Genomic DNA, 22,807 nt, shown 5'->3' with positions numbered 1-22,807 from the left:
CTCAAATAGCCACACCATAGCCTAACTTTGCTAGTGGAATAATTTTCCAAAATCGCACATAAATATTTGGTTGAACTTATTTTTGAATTTCGAGGTTTACAAATACGAATTTTGCTTTCATGACAATTAAATCGATGCATTGTTAATATGTAATCATTCTTGTTATCAAATCTGTGGCGAAAATGTGGCGTTTTTTGCTCATGTCTGCCCAATGTCTAATATGATGGTCCTTCGTTATTCCGGTTAATATATAATATACTCCTCCTCATTAGTATTCTAGTTATTAACCTCATTTATATTTAATGAGTTCATATAAAATCCCACTTTTTTCCTGCTGATACATCAAGCCCTCCCCGTTCTTTAAGATTGTAAATAATTATTTATAGGTATTAAAGTGAAATAAAGGACTTGCAAGAACAATAGAAAAGGTGTCAATCATGTAATAAAGCTTCTTCCAATTCTTTTATTAAATAATAATTAGAAAAATAGTTCAGATAGTTTGCGTAGCAATTAATTTTTTTCCACCATAGCTGCTTTAATCAAACTGTAAAACAAAGACCGGTAAACAACCAATTAATACCATTTAAATTATGAGACAAAGTATTTGTTGAAATTCCGAAATAGCCACCTAAAAGCAAAGTTTAAAAGTTCACCAACAAAATACAATAAAAAATACCGCAAAAGTTTCCATGATGAAAATGTATATATTGAATAGCTAACGCTATCCTTTTTTGCGTTGGAAATGAAGATGAAAAATCGACTTCGAGCAAGCTCATGTGCATGCATATGGACTGGTAAATAATAATACATTTTCCAACAACTATTGGTTATCAGTCTTTTGTGATTAATTTGTCTGGCACTGTAGCTCAAGTCACAAAAACAATATTTCTTTTTCCCTTACTCTTACACCCCATTAATCTCTCTTCAGAAACTTTTATCACATCCTCAGTATCTTTGGGATGTGAATTTGTAGATTTTAGCTCCCTTCAACTTTTCCTACAATTCCATTTTGAAGAAGGCATAGACCTAAGCCAATATGGTGATGGTGATATTTCGCAACACTTTATTTTCACGATTTTCCTATTTTTGTAAAAACCAAATCACTTTATTTTCATGATTTCGAGATTTTGGGATAATAAAATAAAGCAAAACAGGTGGAATTAAAATGTGCTGTAATCATCAAAACTGAAACAATTTGTAACAAAAAGATGCATGGGCAAAATTTAGTTTCATAAAATCTGTAAATACAAGTCCAACTCAACCCCTTACCGTACTATATGCACCTTAGATGACTAAATAGACAAGGTGTTTCCATAAAACTTATTAAACAGCCAATATTCCCCAAAGGTTTCTTATGTACTCACTTAATTTTCGCGCATCCTAATTTCAGCAGTTCAGTGACACTTAATTTTTTTGCAAATCTTTTAAAATCGTGAAATTTGTAAAATTAAAGTGACGCGAAAATTAAGTGTAATAAGATAATTCAATGCACCCCTAGTTACCTTGTCTGGCAATTTCCAGATAATGTACTGAGACCCTGGCTACTTTCCAGATCCTGCAGATCATACTTCACTCTAGTTTTGTTTTGGTAATATGGTAATAGACTAGCATCACTCTAGGGTGAATTGAGGTGTTTCCAAGACTCGTTACAGTTCAGAATGTGTCACCCTGTCCAAGAGCGTAGAGTGGAGCTTTTTCACCTGTTATTATAAAAGGAAAAAAAAAAATGTCTCTTTGTTTACAATTAACAAATCTTTTAAGAACCACAATCAAATGGGGTCGTGACCAAATTATCTTTAAGTAAATGATTCATAACTTATGGACCGCATAGAGGGAGGTAGGGCTAAAGCCCAACCACTTTTTGGCTTGGCTTGATTTTTTTTCAGGGCTCCAGATGATGTAGATCTGTACTTGTTTGTCCTGGCCAAATTATTATTATAAATTATTATTAAAAATTAAAAATCGTCTCAGCTGCCCCTGTAACTGAGGTATGAATTGCACAAAAAAATCCACTTATTGCACAATAAACTCCACTTATTGCACAAAAAACTCCACTTATTGCACAATAAACTCCACTTATTGCACAATAAACTCCACTTATTGTACAAAAAACTCCACTTATTGCACAAAAAACTCCACTTATTGCACAAAAAACTCCACTTATTGCACAAAAAACTCCACTTATTGCACAAAAAACTCCACTTATTGCACAATAAACTCCACTTATTGCACAAAAAACTCCACTTATTGCACAAAAAACTACACTTATCGCACAAAAAACTCCACTTATTGCACAATAAACTCCACTTATTGCACAAAAAACTCCACTTATTGCACAATAAACTCCACTTATTGCACAAAAAACTCCACTTATTGCACAAAAAACTCCACTTACTGCACAAAAAACTCCACTTATTGCACAAAAAACTCCACTTATTGCACAATAAACTCCACTTATTGCACAAAAAACTCCACTTATTGCACAAAAAACTCCACTTATTGCACAAAAAACTCCACTTATTGCACAAAAAACTCCACTTATTGCACAATAAACTCCACTTATTGCACAAAAAACTCCACTTATTGTACAAACTGCTGACATAAAACCCCTCAACATACCACACTTGGTTTAGAGCCTAACACTGTTTTGCTTTTGGCAACAGTAGAACTGGTGGAATGCATAAATGGAATAGTGGAGGGTGTATTTTCTTACATATCGCCCATGCTGTTTCTCCTTCTGCTTCAGCTCCTCGTGATCATGGCTCAACTCTTCTCCCTCTGCCAGCCTGGCCTCTGACTCCAGCACTTGCTTCTTGTAGTGTTCATGTTTGCTGATCTTATGATCAAAATGCTTCAACTCTTCCTGAAACCAACAAACTACAGTGAGCCATGCAAGGGGAAACAGCTTCAGTCAATCCATTCTTACATTAAGAGTGATTTTATTGTTATGTTTCAAAGCTTTTAACAGTCAAAATTATGTGGAATAACCAAAAATAACTATCAATGTTACCTTTTTAATAGAATTTTTACAATACTGTTTAAAATCCTGAAAGGGAAATTACAAGATCTCCAAGTACTAACCTTAATAGAATGGAGTTCTTGTTCAGTAAAGCCTTTCTTCTTAGCTTTCTCCCACAATTCCATGACTCTGTGATCTGAAAATTCCCTCACTTGTTGTTCCCCTGTGACTTTTACTTTCAGCTTGATGTAATTCTCAGTCAAATCATCATGTTTATCTTTCAGCTTCTTTTTTAGCTGTTCTATTTCATGTTCTTTCATCCGATCATGAATTAAGACTGAATTATCAGAGATATCGTGCTGTTTTTGAAGCTCATTTAGGAGTTTGTCATATTCTCCCATTTTGTTTTTGTGATGCTTAAACTCGGTCTGCAAATCATGTAGTTCTGCTTTTGTGAACTTTCCTAAGGAGGGTAAACAAATTGGATAATATTCTGAGGGAGACTTCATATAGTTATTTCATTATGTAATGATAAGTTACAAAACCTTTACAATGAGGGCAACTACATTTGATAGATATATTTAAAAGCTAGTGAAGTAAATTTGAATTACAGGTTGATTATAATTCTATCCTTCATAAATGCAATACAATAACTCAATAATCTAAATTTGATGTAAAGGTTCCACTGTGATAATGCGAAGTAACAATGACATACAAAGACAATAGAACTGATTGTTTTGAATGCAGCGATAAAAGAATTTTATAAGTACATGTCAAACGCAATAATGGTAATCATATCAGCATGCGCAACAAACCATGAAGAGAATAATGGTGTCTCGGCTATCCGTAGAGCAAACTTTGTTTGTAAAAATAAGCTGCTAGCAATTAACGTTCTCCCTACCTTGATCGCTGGCGAGACTCCAGAGCTGTTCAAGTCTTCTATCTCCAAAAGAGTTCATATCTCTCACGACATTGGTATCGGTAGCGTATCCAGTACCGTGCCCTTCCAAGACAGCATCAGCAATTCTACTCAACCCATGTTTCTCGAGAATTCGTATCAAATTATTCCGTAATTTCATCTCCATTTTACCATCGATATCTCCTCCATGAAGCTTGAGCTCTTTCCATTTTAATTCCTTTTCATCGTGCTGTAATAATTCTCGTTTTAGGTTTTGTAGTTTGTTATCAGACATGACGGTGTTCTGAGCTTTCTTCCAAATCATGTTCAACTTATTGATTCGAAATACTCCAGCATCTTGGGCAAACAATGGTGAAATAATCAACGAAAACTGTACAAGACAGGCATGCAGTGCCAGCCAGCTTACCATCGTACTAAAAAACAGTTTGAATTGAGAATAAATCCTTAGCGTTTAGAGACTGACATTCAGCCAGTTCCCGTATTTTGTTGTCATGTCGAACAGTAGACACATGTGCAATACTGCGCATGACCTCGACCAGGCCGCAGGAAAAACACAGGCAACCCAATACCTACCGCGACCATTGATTATTGTATTCGCGAGAAGGGAGGGGTCACATTTTTTGGTCACGAGCTATATTTGTTCTATATATCTTTTTCTCTTTTTAATACCATTATTGCTTACGCTGCTTTTTTACCTTTTATTGTTGTTTTCTTGATTTCTATTGTCACTATGATGATTTGCTTGCGGTTTAATGATTTTTATTTATTTTATTTTATTTTTTTTATTTGCTTTGCCACAATAAGCAGGGTAGCCGCAATTATCAAACCATCCCTTCCCCACGCTTATCAACTATTTCATTATAGACCTATGATGGTTGACTCCAACACGGAAAAACTTCTGTCAAATGATATCAACAAGAATGAAGAGACCCCCTCTCCTCTTGTCAAATCAACGGAGCGGTCCTGGGGCGAGCACTCGTGGGGATGGCGTGGATTTCGACCGAAGTATCTCCAGTTTATCAATAACCCTAAGGGCTTCATGGTCTTCCTGTGTATATTTGGCCTATTGCAAGGTGGGTACATTAGTGTGAATACGATAGCCCCTTTTCAACCTCCACTATTTTTTTTTGTAATGTCCCCTCTTTGATAATGTGCCCCTACCACCTAATAATGATTATTGCCCGGCCTTTCCCCTAGATAAATAAAGAAGGTCATTTCCGCCCTAAGGAATGGCTATAATCACCCCCTCCCTTCGTCCCTCACTTCTAGGATTCGTCTCTTCCTAAAATACCTTTCTACCCTTTTTTCTTCCTCCTACATTTTATTCCTGATTGTCTATCTGTCCAACTATGTATTTTAGGAATGGCCATCAACACATTTGTAAATCAGGCTTTGCCGACTTTGGAGCGGCGTTTCGGCTTCAACAGCAAGCAGGCCGGCTTCATCCCCTCCTCCAATGACATCACCGCCATTATATTGGTGGGTGTGGTCAGCTTCTATGGGGGAGTCGGTAACCGTCCCCTCTGGCTTGGTGCTGGCTCCATCATCACAGCATTAGGGACGTTGATATTCACTATTCCTCAGGGACTCGTCGGGGAGTATATACCTCCTGAACGTAAGCATAGACTGAATGTGTTTGGGATAGGGGCGTAGCCAGGGAAGTTGTTTTGGATAGGGGCTTCCAAGAGGGGTATTTGGGATAGGGGCATCCAATAGGGGTGTTTGGGATAGGGGCTTCTAAGAAGAGTGTTTGGGATAGGGGCTTCCAATAGGGGTGTTTGGGATAGGGGCTTCCAAGAAGGGTGTTTGGGATAGGGGATTCCAAGAGTGGTGTTTGGGATAGGGGCTTCCAAGAAGGGTGTTTGGTATATGGGCTTCCAAGAGGGGTGTTTGGGATAGGGGATTCCAAGAGTGGTGTTTGGGATAGGTGCTTCCAAGAGGGGTGAAGCTGTCCCAGTGAAATCGTGCGTATTACTTCTAAGCAGGTAATTACAGGAAACAATTCTTGAAACAAAATGACTATACGAGATAAGATATAATCTCGATCTAACATTCTCGATATCAGATATTTTATTTAGATTAATATACCAATTAACCTTCTCCATATGTTTTATATATTGGTACTTCATATGTTTTCTACATTGGTACCCCCATTGGGATGCTGCTCGCCCCAATCGAGAAATCCTGGATCCCGCATCATGTTGTTAGTGCATTTCGCGGGCAAATGCAAATATATATTTTTTCTTTTCAGTGAAAGCGGGACGCTTCCTGCTTTGCCAAACCAAAATAAACGTCACCGCAGACGACAGTTTGTGTAACTTAGACGACACCGTCTCTTCGTCAGGAATCCACTACTTCCTTTTCGTGCTTGGGCAGCTGATAGCCGGTGCTGGGGCCACACCTCTCCATACCCTCGGCCCCGCCTACCTGGACGATAATGTCCATCCGCAGTATATCGGGATTTATTTCGGGGTCTTCTACTTGACCGTGTTTCTTGGTCCAGGATTGGGGTCTATTCTAGGCGGCAAACTGCTAGGGATTTGGATCGATCTCAATGTCGTAAGTTGTCGGGAGTCCTGTGGCGGACGGGAAGGGGAGCACTTGTTCGGCTTGGCCCCAGTGAACCTTGGCCTTCGCGCGCCCAAAAACAAAATATTTCTGAATTACCAGGCAGGGTATAAGATCATCCAGAGGCTTATTTTTGATCGACACATTTCAATACCGGATGTTTGCTACAATATTTTGGTTTTGTTAGTGTTTTCCTTGAATAAAATTTTGGTTAGATGACGATTGATGATTACTTGTTCGACTTGATCGGGGGCGGTGTTTGCGAGTGACCGAGTTACACCGTGGCGCGTCGAGAAACCTTCATTCTACCTTACTTATACCCTCATGTCTACTCGAACCACGCGATCAGGCAAGATACCACAGTCGCTAAAGTATCGAAAAAAGACCGATTTCATCGAGACCATAGTTTTTGCGTTTCTCGCCCCTCGTTTAACGTAAAGAGACTGGGTACGAGTCCGGCACGTGCTCAAAACGTGACTACAAATCCTACTGTTTCTTATTCCCCAGCCCAAGGGAGTACGCATCACGCCATTCGACCCGCGCTGGATGGGGGCCTGGTGGCTTGGCCCATTGGGCAGCGGTGTCATCCTGGTAGTAGTGGGTCTTATCATCACAGGGTACCCGCGTATGCTACCATCAGGCGTCGCCCTGCAAGCCACCAAGAAACGCAGGGCCCCCCCTCGAGTCTACAAGAACCTGTCGGATAAATTGAAGGACATCATTCCTGCCACCAGATCTCTGCTGACAAACCCGGTGTACATCTGTCAGAATCTGGCCTTGACTGCAAGGTTAGATATATGTTTAATCAAATGGGCCCTTTTTAAAGAAAATTAGGGTCATGAAAGTGATAATTTTATACAAGTCAGTCTTTTTTTGGCAAAAGTGAACAACTGTCTTGCAACTTTTTGCTTTTTCTTATTCTATGTTTTGTAATACGTAGACTCATTTACCTATTTCGCACTATCTAATAACCCTGTGATAAGTAAAATGAAAGAATAGAGAAAATTGAGAAAAAAAGGCGCGCCGAGATTTGGGAGACATTTGCCCAGTGCACACTAGCGACATAACAGCATTATTAGAGCGTTATGTCACAACCGGAAAAGAACGGGCAAACAAAAGAAATACTCAGAGTTTTTAAACGTTAAACACGTTTTTAACATTGCATTATTGTGGACTTTAAAAGCACACTAGCATACACACATTGGCACCAGTCGGGCCAAGACGGGACGCTAGCACAGTCTATTACCCGTGCAGTTCGGCAACCATGGACAGCTGTTTCGTCAGCATGACTCGTCAGCATGGCATAGCCGGTTTGCCTCAGTTAAACTTCATCGGCAAAAAAAAATGCAGAGCGACTTCGACTCGAACGAAGTGCTTTAAACCACAGCTTAGATCCATGTTGGATCTAGAGCTGCGACCGGGCTAGCGTGATGCCAATTGTGCGGATCACGCATGCGACCTTTGCTAGTCTAAAACTCCGTCGGATAGCCAAACTATCCTTGCGAGTATGTATACATAAATGTGGACTTTAAAAGCACACTATCATTAAAATTATGTGTATTCATTTTAGTATAATGTCGCTTGTGCGAGGGAGAATTTGCACATTCAAGTAGGTAAAGTTTCTGTATCTGGAACTAAAAGGCACACACACAAAAGCGCAGACTTCCTAAGTATAACGTTATGCTCGGACATTCGGCGTATTTCTCGGTTGCGCTTAGAGAGACCGGCCTGCCTTTTGCGGCCCAAAAAAGTGCAGGACCCTCCAGCATGGCTAGTATGTTATCCAACATTTGCTTCATTTGCAGCGTTTTCTCTTGGATGGGTATTGGCCCTTTCATGTTCAAGATTATTCGCAGTCGCTATGGTGCTAGCCCAATGATGGCTGGAATTGCGTCTGCGATCATTGTTATTGGGGGATGCGGTTTAGGCATGATGTTGGGTGAGTAGCATGGAGATCCATGATGCTTTGCGTACTATCCCCGACCAAAGACCCGAGTAAGTATAGGCATTAGGGGGATATTTGTTTTTCTATCTCCTAGAAGGAAGGGGGGGGGGGGGGGGGGGGGGGAGGGGGGCTCTGTACGCGATCACTTTGACCAAGCTATGAATTGGAGTTGAGCACCCAAAACTTATTAAGTCCCTCCCTTGTTTTATTTTAAGCTGTTAGCCTGGGGGTGGGGCGAGGGGAAAACATACGGGGGTGATCGTCATACGGGGGTGATCAATTTTAACCTTTAGGAGCACTTTGGGTGCTCCTAAAGGGTCGAAGACATTTTTAACCCTAAAAGATAGCAGAATCGGAAAAATCCCTCAACACCCGCTAAGGAATAGCAGTTGGTCGAGATTTTATACCCTAAAAGAAAGGACGATGGAGAGTCTCTCCCCGTCCACTCCCCCCCACCCCCCAGGGGACTGTTAGGTTGCGTACGCCAGTTTAGATGTCGGCAGTCTTGTTGATGGTTTGTTTATCTATGCGTGCAGGTGGACTTATCGTCAAGTGGAGGAAGATTGAGGAGAGCAAGCGCGCCGCTAAGTACACGTTCTTCCTACAGCTCCTGGGGATATGGTCCATGTGGTGCTTTCTCATCCCCGGATGCTCAAACTCCAAATATGCTGGCTTTGATGTCCCGTATCACAATAGGTATGTGGGAGATTCCCGGATGTTCCAATAACCCGTACGTTTATATAAGATTCATTTCCAATGATGGAAATGAATTAATGAGTATCAATGTGGATGAGTATCAATGCGGCTACATCCCATTTTTTATAGAACGTTCTCAATTTAGAACACTTTGTTTGGCATCCCCCGTTTTGTTTCCGCTTGCGTCATTGAAAACCTTAAAGAGCCCTTGTCAGCCACACTCTGTTATTGTTTTCATTTAATACGGAAGGCACAAAATGTGATAAAATCTCGAATAATCATATAGAAACGTTAAATACTTTATTAAAAAAAATTTAATAAAACGATAAAAATGGATATTTTTACTCTTGCTACATTGCTAGATTGACAAAATGGAGTGACAGAGGCTGTTAAGAAATTCGATCAGCCCCTCCATTGTTTCTCCTCACATTCGAAATTAAAATAGTCTTTTTGCAAAGAAAAAAAACCATCTAGTCCCGTACTTGAGTAAAAATCATTCGATTGAAAGGATCTCAGTTACATGCTTGAATCAGCCGATGGAAATGGGTACTTTGTTGGAATCCGTACTGAGATATTTGGCCGACCTTCATATCTCATTCTGTCTGCAGCTCTATGGTGAAAGGTTCTGACATGACGCTTGGAGCGTGTAACTCGGCCTGTCATTGCTCAACTGCACAGTTCCGTCCGGTTTGTGGGCCGGACGGCGTTTCCTACTACTCGCCGTGTTTTGCGGGCTGCAAGGCCAGTCTCGGAATGAGGGTGAGGGCATATTTAAGTCTCCTATAGACTATTCTTAATTCTTACCCCTTTGAAAGCAGCGGACCGTAGGAATAGACACGGTGTTTTAAAATTCGGCATCCGAGGAGTAACAGAAATGCGAAAACCTTTTCCTGTTGATTCCTAGCCAATTGCCTATGAATTTCAAGCATTAAAGAAAAAAAAATCAAAATTACTGTCGATAAAGTGAAAGGGAGATGCTGCAAAGCCAAGAAGATTTTGGGAAATATATAACCTGTTTTAAGGTAACTTTCAGGGAGGGAAAAACTCCTTCACAGACCCAATTTTCACCACCACTTCCCTCGAAAATCAACTTGTTGCTCAAACACTTTCCCTCTCACATACATTTATAATTCACACCGTTCAACTCTATAGCTTATAACGCGAATCCTTGCCAGTCATCACAAACTGTTCCTGCGAGATTCGATGTCTGACTCTAAGGCTAATTAATTTGCATGCATTTGCATTGAATACGGCTCAATGATAACACGACGTTGGACTTAGCCTAATTCTACTTTATTCCGGATTCCGTGTAGGGTTTCACCAACTGTTCCTGCGTGCCGGATTTTGTCGTAAACGCCACCACCACGCTGTCCAGCACAAATGGAATCGTGCTGCAGAATGACGGGTGCATTCAAGATTGCAAGAACCTGCCCCTCTTTGTGATTGGACTGATTATAACTGCCATGTTCAGTCTGACGAATGCCGTTCCCAGTAAAATAACCACCATGAGGTGAGATGTAATTGTCATGATGTCTACGCATGTTGGAAATTACGTTTTTAAGAAAAAAAATTAAAAACGAAGAGCCTGATTTAAATTTGAAGAAATACTGTTCTCGCCTTATGTTTTCGCTTGTCGCATTTATATCTTCTTGAGCCTGATTGGCTCCTGTCCTATCCGTTCTTGAGCCTGATTGGCTCCTATCCGTTTTTGGCTGAATGATTAAACAATACCTGTTTCTACTTAAAGGTTTGCAAATTTTGTGTGTGATGAAAAAAGCACTGCTCCATACATATTTTCGCTGTCCAGGTTTTAACTGGTCACGCAGTAACTACCCTTATTTTGTTTCTATAAAAGCCCGGTGCAAAAAGCGCCGGAATTGCTGGCCAAAACCTAACGGACGCTGATCAAGCAATGCTTTTGTGAACACCATGTTGTGTGTGAAGTAGTTCTGCCAATATTTCCTCTTGGTTTGTGGCTACCCGAGCGTAGGGGAGCCAGCAATGTAGCCTGGTACTAGCGCTGTTTGCATTGGGCTTCATTCGCTCTTTTTTCATCGTGCTGCGCTAGATCCACTTCCCTACCTGTATCAGAGCCTCTATCTTCGCTTTCTCATTCGCGAATCTGAGACAAGCGAGAAGAAAATGTGAAACCAATAGTATATATCCACCAACCCATTTTTACCCCATGTAGATGTGTCTCCGATGACGAGCGATCATACAGTCTCGGAATCCAGTTCATCTTCATGCGTCTTTTCGGCTCTCTCCCCGGTCCGATCATCGTGGGTTACATCATTGACCACACGTGCACGATGTGGAAGACCGTCTGCGGCGAACGCACAAACTGCCTTAACTACAACTACGACCAGCTTGGTTGGATCCTCGTCTATTACGGCGTACCGACACAAGGTAATTATGGTAACCAGAGAGAGGGAGGGGGCAGAGGATTATGGGAAATATAAGTCTGAGTTCGACATAAATGTATCCTAGTTTAGCCACTACCAAAAACATGTAGTGCACGACAAATTTTGTAAAGCGCGAAACGAAAATTGTACATGTTTCTCAACTATCCGAGAAACATCCCTTTGTCGCTGCTACAAGTCTTGTCGCACTTCAATGTTTCTCTGGGTGGCTAAGCTAGAAGACTTGTCGCACTTCAATGTCTCTCTGGGTGGCTAAGCTAGAAGACTTGTCGCACTTCAATGTCTCTCTGGGTGGCTAAGCTAGAAGACTTGTCGCACTTCAATGTCTCTCTGGGTGGCTAAGCTAGAAGACTTGTCGCACTTCAATGTCTCTCTGGGTGGCTAAGCTAGAAGACTTGTCGCACTTCAATGTCTCTCTGGGTGGCTAAGCTAGAAGACTTGTCGCACTTCAATGTCTCTCTGGGTGGCTAAGCTAGAAGACTTGTCGCACTTCAATGTTTCTCTGGGTGGCTAAGCCTGTCGCACTTCAATGTCTCTCTGGGTGGCTAAGCTAGAAGACTTGCAGGCATGCATGTATTGATTATACTGATTTAAATCGTAGTTCTATTGGTGCTGTTGTATTAATTATCCTTAATTAAATCCCGATTATATCTGTTCTGTTGATTTATTTTTCCCTATTCAAGTCACAATTCTATCTGTTCTATTGTTTTAATCAATTCTTTACTTATTCGAATAAGTCCTGTTGTTTCAATCAATTTTTTTATTTATTCAAACCCAGTTTTCTCTGTCCTGTTGTTTTAACCAATTCTTTTTTTATTTGAACCCAGTTCTCTTTATACTGTTGTTTTAATCAATTCTTTATTAATTTGAATCCAGTTCTCTCTGTTCGGTTGTTTTAATCAATTCTTTATTCATTCGAACCCAGTTCTCTCTGTCCTGTTGTTTTAATCAATTCTTTATTCATTCGAACCGAGTTCTCTCTGTTCTGTTGTATTTAATCAATTCTTTATTTATTCGAACCCAGTTCTCTCTGTCCTGTTCTACTTTCTCTCGTGGCACTTCACCAAGAGGGACAGCGCTACACAGACGGCATCTGAAGTCAAGATGGATGACATCGCCATGGAAACCAAGCCTGTACTTTCAGATGAAATTCACGAAGGAGACAAACACGAGAAAAATGGACACGTCTAATAAAACCGTCCTTTTGGAACAAATTCATACCCTCACTCCCCCCATGGGGGAGCAATGCTAGGGAAGAGCTCCTGCATAGAGCTCCCATCTTCTTGCGTATGCTAAAGAGGTTTCTCTTCCGTTAGCGCATGCGCAAGACTATGAGACCGCAGTAACTGCACATGCTCAAGGACCCAACGATCTTTTAGGCCACTCTCCAAGGTTTTCCTGGCCGAAGAAACGCTGGGTCCGAGTATCTGCCTAGCGTAGTAACGTTCCCATTCATTGTATTAATGCACTTCCTATTCGTAGTTAGGTAGAAGTATGATTAGGTGGAGGTGGAACATAATTTTCGAGGTATGGAGGCTTGGGGAAGGGTAGGTAATATCAATTGGTTTTAAGCGGGGGGTCATTTTCTCCGAGAGGTAACAACTTAATAACTGGCAGTTGTTCTCCGTTTTGGACCTTCCAGTCACGAGGGGTACTTCTTCAGATCCCCTGGCTACGGGCCTGGGACCACCTTTTTATTTGAGGTTTTTAGTAACGCATGATTTCGGGAGTCTTGGGAAGTACCACTAGTACAAGGGGTAGTGTCATCACCACCCATTCACATTGTTTAATTTTGGGAGACGAAAGCTAGCACAGTCACAAATTCTCGAACATAAGCGTGGCCTACGGAAAATCCAAAACTTTCGCAACTGGAAACAGTGCCCTTTAAAAAACCAATACCAACATTCCATACGTCGATTATAAATTTATTTCCTAATCCAAAGTCAATTACTATAATGTATTAACAACCTTTTCCATCCCTTACAAAATAAATTTATGTTCTTTAACATGGACAGGTATATACTGGCATAAGCTCATTCAAGAAATTTTGCACGCAGAAGTATATTACTTTTCGCAACGAAACCCCATAAGACCATACATAGCCGTATTTAAAAAAAATCCTTTTAACAAAGTTGACAAAAAATTATATTAATCTCAATCGCAAAATAGACAATTCTCTTTTCAAGACGTTAATAATTAATACTTTCCAGAGCCAATATAGATGTGGAAAAAGTGAAACAAATGCGCGGAATATTATGAAATATGCGTCCAATAGATACTGAATGCGCTTTAGATGAAATGGTCTAGCAATAATTTTAAGGGGTTATAGCCAACATATTTCCTCACGTTACTATCTTACGCAAGCTACCGTGACCACCTTAAAAAAGTCTTTAGAATGTTAGCCAATAAGGGTACGATAAAGGTATTGATTGAAAATGTCCAATCAACAAAATGTCTGATTGAACGTTTTGGCGAAAATTTCCCAAAATAAGAAGACCATTAGTATTCGGCCACGGTAGTGAGCGTCATTAATAAGGACACTGGTAGTTAGGAACAAACGTATCATTCAATAACACAGTCATTAAATGCAAATGTTTTCACAAAGTGTATCAAAGCACGAATCCTGAGAATAAACATACAAATTTAACAAATGCTTGGTTTGCTATTTCTAGTGTACTAGGCCCAGTATTTCCTTGGTTACAGCATTACAGGAAAAGTTTAACAATCAAAACTTACGTCAAGTGTCAGAGAATGCACAAATTAAATGTCTTTGAGACGCCAGTTTGTTTGGCATGTCTTCAAAATTCCATATACCTACGAGTCCTCCGTTCAAAATAACTGCTGGACAGACTCTAAAAAGAGGTTTGCCTTCTTATGTACTTAGTCATGCTAGGGAAGCTTCCGCCCTGAGTCCAATATCCTTAAAAGGACAGGGAGAAGACACTTTCTTGATGCACTGTTTCTGAACGGAGGGTAGCCTGTTCCCTCTATCCTTTTCCATGTGGGAGATGGGTGATTTATTTCTGGTTGGACATTGCATTGCGGACCCCAGCGGCAGCTGCTGTCTGGACATGAGGGTTGGTGGCCACGCCCTTGGCGAACTCGCCTTGCGCCTTCTCAAGACTGGCACCAGCTTGGCGGTATATCCGATGGACCTGACAATAAAGATAGGTCGGTGTTAACAACTGCTTTATATTTCACAATTTGACTTTCTTGCTTCAGATGATGAAAATATAACGTACTGTTATCGAAAAGTAAACATTGAAATTCGCCGTTGCCTGATCAAAGTAACTACTGTAGAAGAAAACATTCGCTTTTGCATGACTTTCTTTCTTGAAAAGACGAAAATTTCTAATGTAGGGCAAACGGTCTCTGAGTGGGGCGATCGTGCTCAACTGTGATGGGGCGACGGTACTTTGGGCAATCGTTCCGCAATTCCTCTGCCATGGGTGTTACTCTTCCTTTACTTACACTTGTAAATATGAATATGTAAATATCCATTTCACATAAAATTTTGAAGGAATGTTTTTTTTCAAACAAGGCCACTGTACAAATCGCAATAAACTTACTTTGACGATTAGAATACAGTCAATGCCCACTCCGGCCAACAGCATTGCAGCGCAAATAAACATCATGATGGATACTGCCTTGTTGGTGCCATGCCACGTATCTGTGGCAGTTATAAACCCACTGCAAAAAATCAATATTGGTAAGTGAAAGGGAGGCTTCACCGCTATCCTGGTTCCAGAGCCTCGAACCTCTCTCTATTTGGGTCAAGGAGCGGAGCTTGCGAAACAGAGAGACGTTTGAGGCTCTGGAACCAGGGTATTTCACCGCCAGAGCTAAAGAATTATAAACAACTGAAATAGGATTCAAGTAAAAGTAAAATGTTTAAAATGGAAATAAATAAAAAAGTCAAAGTTAGTGAGGATTTTGAATATCTATGTTTGGGTTCAAATTATCTCATGAAAATGGCTAAATGAAGGAAAGTCGAACTCAGTTTGGGAATTTGAGATATCCAAGTTCAAACTAGTGGGGTACTACTCAGCCTTCTCAGAACCGGCCACCTCCTCTGGATGTTTGACCGTCTCCATCCAGACGATAAATATGTTATTTTGGTTTTGTTAGTCTTCATCAACCAAACCACCTCAAAACTCACAATAACCTGCTCCTGAAAATCTTTTTGAGAAGGCTGAGCTTTGAAATTGATATACTGTAACCAAATAACGTGCATTGACATCTGGACGTACCATGACCCCCCACCAGGGATCCCCAGCGTGTAGTAAATATTGATGGATATGTGCAGGAAAAAAATCAGGAAGAAGATGATGTAGCTAAATGAACTGTCATTCCTGAAAAGAAAAACAAACATTTTAGTAACAGAAAAAATTTGATTGTAAAAGTCAGTAAAATTTGTTTTTCAACATTTATGTAAGTTGAGGTACAATTGCTTTGGGATTTTCCTCCATTGTTATCCAAAGCTGAAGAAATATCAGATGTTTTTTAGCCTGGGTAGCAAACATTTTTTAGGGATTCAGTGAAAGTTTGGATGGGCAAAGATTTTGACTGATGAAAATGGGGAACTATTTCTTTGTCATACTTTCCAAAGAAAAAAAAAGGGAAATGCTAGCTATATTGTGGCAAGGATTGTTTTAATAATAGGTTGTCAAGTTTTAGCTGTACAGTTAAGAAATCAAAAAAAGAAAGTTTATGCAAAGGGCATTGCATGAGTATTGTTCATGATTTTGAAACTAGATTTTTCTGTTTGCAAGAAAAAAAAAACTAGTGACTTTTGCCTCTAGTATGGTTACATTTCAATAAAATGAAATAATGTGAACTATGAAAATGATTTAGGCTTTCTTACTTTAGTGCTTTGTAGGCTGGCCTATACCAGCATAGAAAACTGGCTGGGACATTCCAGACCAGGTAGAGGATAGAAAGACCAAATGTTTTCCCTTCATTGTGGTTGCCTGTAGCAGCCGTGATTAACAATGCCAATGCAACGATAAAATTGTAAAACATCACAAAGCTGTAAGCTGAAAGACATGAGAAATGTCATTTTATTTAGTAAATACACGCATAAAGAACCAAAAGGCTTTTTCACACATTGATGCAATGCAAGGCTCTGATCATAATGAATTTTCAACCAAACATTTAAAAATTTTCAACCAAACATTTAAACATGGCTTTAATATAAGAAAGGGATTGCTTGAAAAAATAGAATTCCTTATCACATTCTGATATTTTTTTATATGCCATCTGGTTATCTGGCTTTAAATATAATGATATACAGCCAGTGAACATCAATTTATCATTTTGCAAGAAGTAATGTCAAACTTTACTCCTCTGAGAAACACCACTGTGGAAAAATTGTTCTAGCGCACAAAATGTAATGTTTTGGTAAGAAAAATCTGCTTTCAGAAAAATTTAAGTAGAATGAGTTCAACTTAGAATGGCTATAACAACAAAAGTTGAGTCTGAGTGCAACTGACTTCCAAACTTGAAATCATCACTGTTAGTTCCAAATGCCCACATGTAACTTGTGATAAAATATGATTAATGAAATAAAAATTTTATTAATACAGGCAAATTTGTAGCAAACATTTACAGCCTTTACTGAGTCAAAGGACAACTTGCTTTGGTGAATAGTAAAAATTAACACTTTAAACTACACCCACCTTGCCATCTAATGAAGAGGAACCGGCACAATTTCTGGTACTCAATGGGGATATCCACCTGAATGTCATGGTAGAAACACGGTTTTAACTTAAACCATTCAGGCAGGGGCGGGAAGTTGTTTTCTCTGTAGCCTGGGAGATAAAAAAAAAAAAAAAGAAAGAAGGCATCTTGAGATAATGTCAGGAGAGATAAGACATGGTTGTCCTTAATTAAAGGAATTAGTCTGCTGTTACAAACAATAGCTCAAGATCAAGACAAAGAGTTCATAATTGAAGTACATTGAACCAGAAGCTTTAATAACTGTTTTCCAGCCAGTGAAATTCAATGGCAGCCAGTGCTTAGGGACAACCCTAAGAACAATTTTGAAATATATTTTTTTAACATAACATAGAACATTATTACTCACACCCTATTTACTGATGTATAATGTGCACCACGTCTAATTCACACCCCAATGTTAACCCATTGACTCCTGGCTATTTTTGAGCTGAATTTACAAAAAACAGACTGAAAACAGATACCTCCTCCCTATTCTGAGTTTTATACAGCCCGTCAAAGTCAAACACAGCTGCACCTAGTCAGCGGTATCCAAACTTTCCAACAGTGCTTTGCGGTCCCCACTTTTAATCCCTCATCGTTGTGCTGAAGCCAGCACAAGTTGATGGTTGCTTGTATTTTTCATCAAAAATAGAGCTATGAGCATATTAGGACAGTGTCTTAGGACATCATGAAGTCTTTTGGGGCATAATTGAGTGCTTTGCTTATGGATATTTGCAAGCAAAGGTGGATTCATGATGATTTTTTTCTTGTTTGGCTTTGCCTGGATGAGAAAATAATTTTCTAATGAATCACCACAGCTCTCCTAAATGCTGTCTTTTCTGAAACCAAATTGATTCCAAAATTGTTTACACTGCTATTCTGGGTCTGTATGACCTGGAATTGATTTGTTTGGTTTCAGAGTGAAAAGACTTATAAAAAACCATCTGACTTTGGTGAATTTTTCCCTGGATCTCCCAGAATGCTTTGCAATCCGTAAAGGCATCTTCGTGGTTTGACAAGCCTTCAAGGAGTGGACATTGTGTTTTGAGGCCATGGAAATGAACCTGGAGGATCAGAATAAAGGTATCTATTTGTGTCTTGAGCTGTGTTTGCTGATCTCTCTCCCTTGTGTTGTATTTTGAACGTTTTATTGAGAGGGGTGATCTGCTTTTTTTTCCTTGTTCGATTTGAAATTTGTCAAAGAACCTGTGCTTTTATTTGGCTTAAGAGCAGTTGCCAACACCTTGGTTGGATGCATATCTTCAAGACCATTTATCCCTTAGACTGATGCCTGAGTATCTTCATCTTGTTGTGTTTAGTTTGCATTTATGAATTTTTTGGGTTGTGGGTACTTCCCAAAGCCGGTTGAGGGGTCACTGTGTTAAGGCCTTTTTTTTAAAAAAAAATTAGAAAACCTGCGTATAATACCCACCCCAATAGAAATAGCATAGAAATGATAAACAAGAAACCTAAGATTAAAGATGCTAGATAAATTCATTTTATTTACTTTTCTACATCTGAACTTGAAGGTGATAATCACTTTGAACCCCTAAGGCATAACCAGCGCATCTCAGCACAACTGTAAAGCTGTTATTCTCATAGCTGAACATTTGTATTTTCACATAGAACATCAAAATGCAGGTAAATACGGTATTCATTTTAAATCATCATAGGTTAAAATTTCTTGTAGTATTGTTGTTTAGTTGATATTTTGAGCATTCAAAATTCAATTTCTGCTGTTTTGGTTACCTGAATACTGCATGCGCTGTAGTTCTTGCTCTTTTCTTTGCAATTCAGCTGCCTTTCGCTCCAAATCCTGATAATAAAAAACTTATTAACATTCATTATGGAAAAATCACATTTTCTGAAAGATTCTTGGTGTTTGGCCCCAAATAAAGTCAACAACCTGATTAAACAGATGCCTTGCTTAAACATAGCACTGACTTGTGAAAAAGATAGGTCTAAACTCACACATTTTAAATTCAAATGGAAATAGAATAAAAATGGGAGATAGTAAATGTAATTCCTGCACAAAATGGAAAGAAAAAATGTTGCTATTGCGTCTGTTATATTAAATACATATAAAACAGAGCCCAGGTAAAGTAATACATTTAACAAATATAGAAGAAAATGATCAGAGCTTGCCAAAGTATAGCCACTTGCCTCTTGTCTCTTCCTTAGATTCTCTTGCTCATTTTCTATCTGAAAAAATAGAATCCATCCCATGATAATTAACTACTACTACTGCTATGTCTACATTACATTCATAGGGGTGAGGGACACTTTTTTATTTTTCGCACCTTATTTTTTTTTTAGGGGGGAGGGAGGGCACTTATTAGATGCTGGGTGTACAGTGATTCATGTATAGTGGCTACTAAGTTCACTATAATAGAAGAAATGGCAAGAATTGAAGGTATGTACTGTTTGTTTTACAGTAACAGCTGTTAGATAATGCCTTGGCTTTGTGTAGCAACCCGAAGAAACACATTTCATTTCTCCAAGGGGTTTTTACTCAACTTCACAGACCGTACATTTGCTTTGTCTCTAAAACTCGTTTTCACATGTTGCTTATATATCTAACACGCATGCGCGTGGTGCCAAATATTCCCTAGGGGGGGGAGGGGTGTATACAATAAATGACAAACGATACATTTTACATTTGGCACATTTTTGCAAGAAATAGAATCAAGCTTCAATCACTTGTCATATACAGTAAACACCCACATACAAGAACTTAGAGATTAAGCACTGAAATCTGGCAATTTAAGCATCCTTTTTATAATATAAGGTTTTATAAATGTGCTAAGCTTTTAAAGCATCTTTTGCCATCAAATGTTGAATGGTAGAATACTGGATTTCATAAGCTTACCACATAAGGCGGAGGATCTTGATGTGTCTGAAGCACGGCTGGTTGGCTTGGCTGTGTCTTAGCCTGGGGCTGTGGTGGTAGCTGAGGAGGAGGGGCTGCTGTTGTCGTTGGAGAGGGCTATGAAGAAGTAGAATAAAACATAGCATAAACATTAACTTATCCTTATCTTGGGATAAGGTGGGTGAGTGGATTTAGATGAAAGGGATGATAATAATCTTTATTTAGCTCATATTTGTATTTTTACAGTACACATTTCACATAACTAAGAAAAGGAACACATAGTAAGGTAAAAAAAAAAGTGCAAAGGAGTAAAGTGCAAGCAGGGGAGCCAAAAAAAAACTGGTAGGTTATTTAGTTGGCCCCCTGTCCAGTTTAGGTATTTATTGGCAGGAAAATATGAGGAAAAGAAAAAGATAATAATAATAATTAAAAAAAAGAGAACTGAGCTTAATTACTTCATTGATTAGACAGCAGATAATATTTAGCGAACTTTGGGAATGAATAAATAGTCAAGTTTGCAATAGATGTTGGAAGATCTTTCCAAATATTGATACCCAGGTAAGAAATACATTGTTTACTAATCTTGGTTCTACCTCCAATCTTATGACGTTTTTGTTTGGTTGCGTATCTGGTGTTGTGACTATGTACATCTGAAGCATATTTAGTAGTCCTTATGCCAAGAGTGCATAAATTTGAAAACATAAAGCTGATAAATATTATCACTAGAAATCTAACAAATTCAGCAGAGGTTTGGCTGACACTGTTTCCTTACCATACATTCTAACAAAAAATGTAGAATACCATAAGATATGCTAGAATACCATAAGAGATATAAGGATATATTAAGTTATAGTATAATTGTTTTAGTTGATGGAGAAAGATATAATGTCTTAACTTTGATAGCACTCCTATGTTCCTCCTATGTATGAGAACAGACAAATGAAATGTGATTTTTCCATGTAACATTTTCATCGATCATTACTCCAAGATACTTGATACAATGCTTTCGTTCAAGAAGCTTAAAAGCTCCATGGGAGGAAAACAATTGAAAACATCTGATGAGAAATACGACTTTGATATCTAATAACTTCGGACATTATATATAAATACATTTTCAGCACTTCAGTAGCAAGTAGCAATAGTATTGTTTTTACCAGGGGGAGGGAGGGGGGAGTGGAGATTGGCTTTTGTGTGTAACCGCAGTACTATAAATGTTCTAATCGCCAGGGGCATTTTTAAAAATTTCTATGGTCCCAGGGGGCACGTTCAATAGATTTGATTTATATTACCAGAATTCCTATGTTGTTTGCTTGTAAACTAGGAGGGAGGGGGGGGTGTTTAGTAGAGGGGGGTGTTTATTAGAGAGGGGTGTTCAATACAAACTTGTAGGGGGGGTCATTCGATAAGAGGCGTTGTTTAGACAGGGGCCATTTATTAGATCATTTACAGTATCAGGGTTTTCAATAACCAGCAGCCTTCAAATGTCACCATCTAGCCAACTGAATTTTTATTTTTTTTTCCACATCATGGTACTAGCTATTTTATGTGAAAAGCTTATGGCTTCTCTCATGGTACTGGCTATTTTATGTGAAAAGCTTATGGCTTCTCTCATGGTACTGGCTATTTTATGTGAAAAGCTTATGGCTTCTCTGCGTAGAAAGTCACATGCAGTTTTACTGGGTAGAGCAGTCTGTTTACACTTGTTTCAGGTATCTAGGGTTTAGCCACCAGTGGTTTATGGGTAAATTGTTACTGGCTTAATCCTGGTTAATGAAAGTATTGCAAATGTTTTCAGGCACATGATCAAGATCTCTACAACTTTCTAAACCTGGACTTCTTTTTGTTTAGGCTTATTTGACACATGGTGCCTTATTTGAAAAAGTTGTACAAAAAAATTAACAAGAGTGTTTGAAATGTAAATGACTTCTAATAATAACATGACATCATAGTTAAAAGTTTTATAATCAGACACTATAATTAGGATTTAGTTTAAGACAGAAAGCATCAATAACTCATCAAAATGTGCGATAACCTCAACAGATAAACAATACAAAGATATCAGCATTCTAGAGTATAATGGGTTGCTGGCGAAAGCGCTAAATATAGAAACACAACTATACAGAACATTGTGACAGACAGACCATCATATTCATACATTTACTGTATACAATATGACAGCTTCATCGACACTCGAAACGGAGGAAAGCATGTTAAATACATTAGGTGAAAATACCTCTCAAAAATAACACAATCAAAGTAAATGATTTAGCTGTGAACGGATTATTTTTTCAGTGGAAAAGACAAACCTTGGTCGTGAGGCCAGAAGAAGTGTCTTGCTCCGCGAAAGGATTGAAATCTCCAAGGCCGCGAGAAGCGCCGCTCGTCATGTCAGTCACAGAAGGATCCTAGACCACGGAAACACAAATCACTCGGTTAATTCAACGAAGAAAATCGTTAAAATTACAAGTGAAAGCAACTAAGAATTTCTCGGTTGCCTGTGCATCGATTCATGATCAAGATTTTTTGACTTAAAAAATCTCACTTACCGCAAAAGGATTTTCTGGATCTCCGTATCCACCTTCAGCCATATTGACAGGAATAAAGTGAGACGATTAGAATTTTTTCTGTTGGAAAAACTGAGTGTTTTCAAGGGAGACGAGATTATAAAGCGACACTAGCCTTCGGACGTGTAGAGATCACTGCTGCGCATGCG

General features: G+C 39.1%; 3 protein-coding genes across 5 annotated transcripts in view; 1 reads left to right on the top strand and 2 right to left on the bottom strand.

Moving 5' to 3' along the window:
- LOC5502952 (solute carrier organic anion transporter family member 4A1) overlaps window positions 1-14,158 on the top strand; it is a 20,581-nt gene extending 6,423 nt beyond the window's left edge. For all 3 annotated transcript variants that reach the window (XM_032371242.2, XM_048727560.1, XM_001624023.3), the window contains exons 2-11: window positions 4,743-4,951; window positions 5,239-5,493; window positions 6,130-6,437; window positions 6,954-7,234; window positions 8,252-8,385; window positions 8,928-9,087; window positions 9,696-9,846; window positions 10,401-10,597; window positions 11,279-11,493; window positions 12,532-14,158. In XM_032371242.2, the coding sequence (XP_032227133.2) occupies window positions 4,747-4,951; window positions 5,239-5,493; window positions 6,130-6,437; window positions 6,954-7,234; window positions 8,252-8,385; window positions 8,928-9,087; window positions 9,696-9,846; window positions 10,401-10,597; window positions 11,279-11,493; window positions 12,532-12,698 (2,073 nt within the window). In that variant the 5' untranslated portion in view covers window positions 4,743-4,746 and the 3' untranslated portion in view covers window positions 12,699-14,158. The remainder of the gene's footprint in view (window positions 1-4,742; window positions 4,952-5,238; window positions 5,494-6,129; window positions 6,438-6,953; window positions 7,235-8,251; window positions 8,386-8,927; window positions 9,088-9,695; window positions 9,847-10,400; window positions 10,598-11,278; window positions 11,494-12,531) is intronic.
- On the bottom strand, window positions 441-4,423 carry LOC5502941 (alpha-2-macroglobulin receptor-associated protein). Its single transcript, XM_001624013.3, has 4 exons — window positions 3,861-4,423; window positions 3,082-3,422; window positions 2,714-2,863; window positions 441-1,700 (listed from the first exon to the last, which is right to left on the bottom strand). The coding sequence occupies exons 1-4, from the start codon at window positions 4,285-4,287 to the stop codon at window positions 1,647-1,649; spliced, it is 972 nt and encodes a 323-aa protein (XP_001624063.3). The 5' UTR covers window positions 4,288-4,423; the 3' UTR covers window positions 441-1,646.
- LOC5502944 (secretory carrier-associated membrane protein 2) lies at window positions 13,417-22,807 on the bottom strand. Its single transcript, XM_001624012.3, has 10 exons — window positions 22,641-22,807; window positions 22,401-22,499; window positions 20,095-20,211; window positions 19,389-19,427; window positions 18,975-19,041; window positions 17,186-17,317; window positions 16,372-16,543; window positions 15,758-15,859; window positions 15,077-15,197; window positions 13,417-14,662 (listed from the first exon to the last, which is right to left on the bottom strand). Exons 1-10 carry the CDS (start codon window positions 22,680-22,682, stop codon window positions 14,525-14,527), a joined length of 1,029 nt encoding a protein of 342 aa, XP_001624062.3. The 5' UTR covers window positions 22,683-22,807; the 3' UTR covers window positions 13,417-14,524.

The sequence above is a fragment of the Nematostella vectensis genome, chromosome 5, assembly GCF_932526225.1.
Source record: "Nematostella vectensis chromosome 5, jaNemVect1.1, whole genome shotgun sequence".
Taxonomy (NCBI): Eukaryota; Metazoa; Cnidaria; class Anthozoa; order Actiniaria; family Edwardsiidae; genus Nematostella; species Nematostella vectensis.
Note: the sequence above shows the minus strand (reverse complement) of the source record. Positions and strands in the feature narration are given on the sequence as shown.

Bases quoted from the DNA above. Each gene is read 5' to 3' on its own strand.
- LOC5502944 (XM_001624012.3), bottom strand. From the start codon at position 22,682: ATGGCTGAAGGTGGATACGGAGATCCAGAAAATCCTTTTGCG. The intron at 19,042-19,388 runs GCAAGTGGCTAT...TTTTATTATCAG, and splicing joins ATCTAAGGAAGAGACAAGAG to GATTTGGAGCGAAAGGCAGC. The intron at 14,663-15,076 runs GTAAGTTTATTG...CTTTATTGTCAG, and splicing joins ACTGTATTCTAATCGTCAAA to GTCCATCGGATATACCGCCA.
- LOC5502941 (XM_001624013.3), bottom strand. From the start codon at position 4,287: ATGGTAAGCTGGCTGGCACTGCATGCCTGTCTTGTACAGTTTTCGTTG. The intron at 3,423-3,860 runs GTAGGGAGAACG...TACCCTCCTTAG, and splicing joins GAGTCTCGCCAGCGATCAAG to GAAAGTTCACAAAAGCAGAA. The intron at 1,701-2,713 runs GTAAGAAAATAC...TTATAATAACAG, and splicing joins AGAAACAGCATGGGCGATAT to GTGAAAAAGCTCCACTCTAC.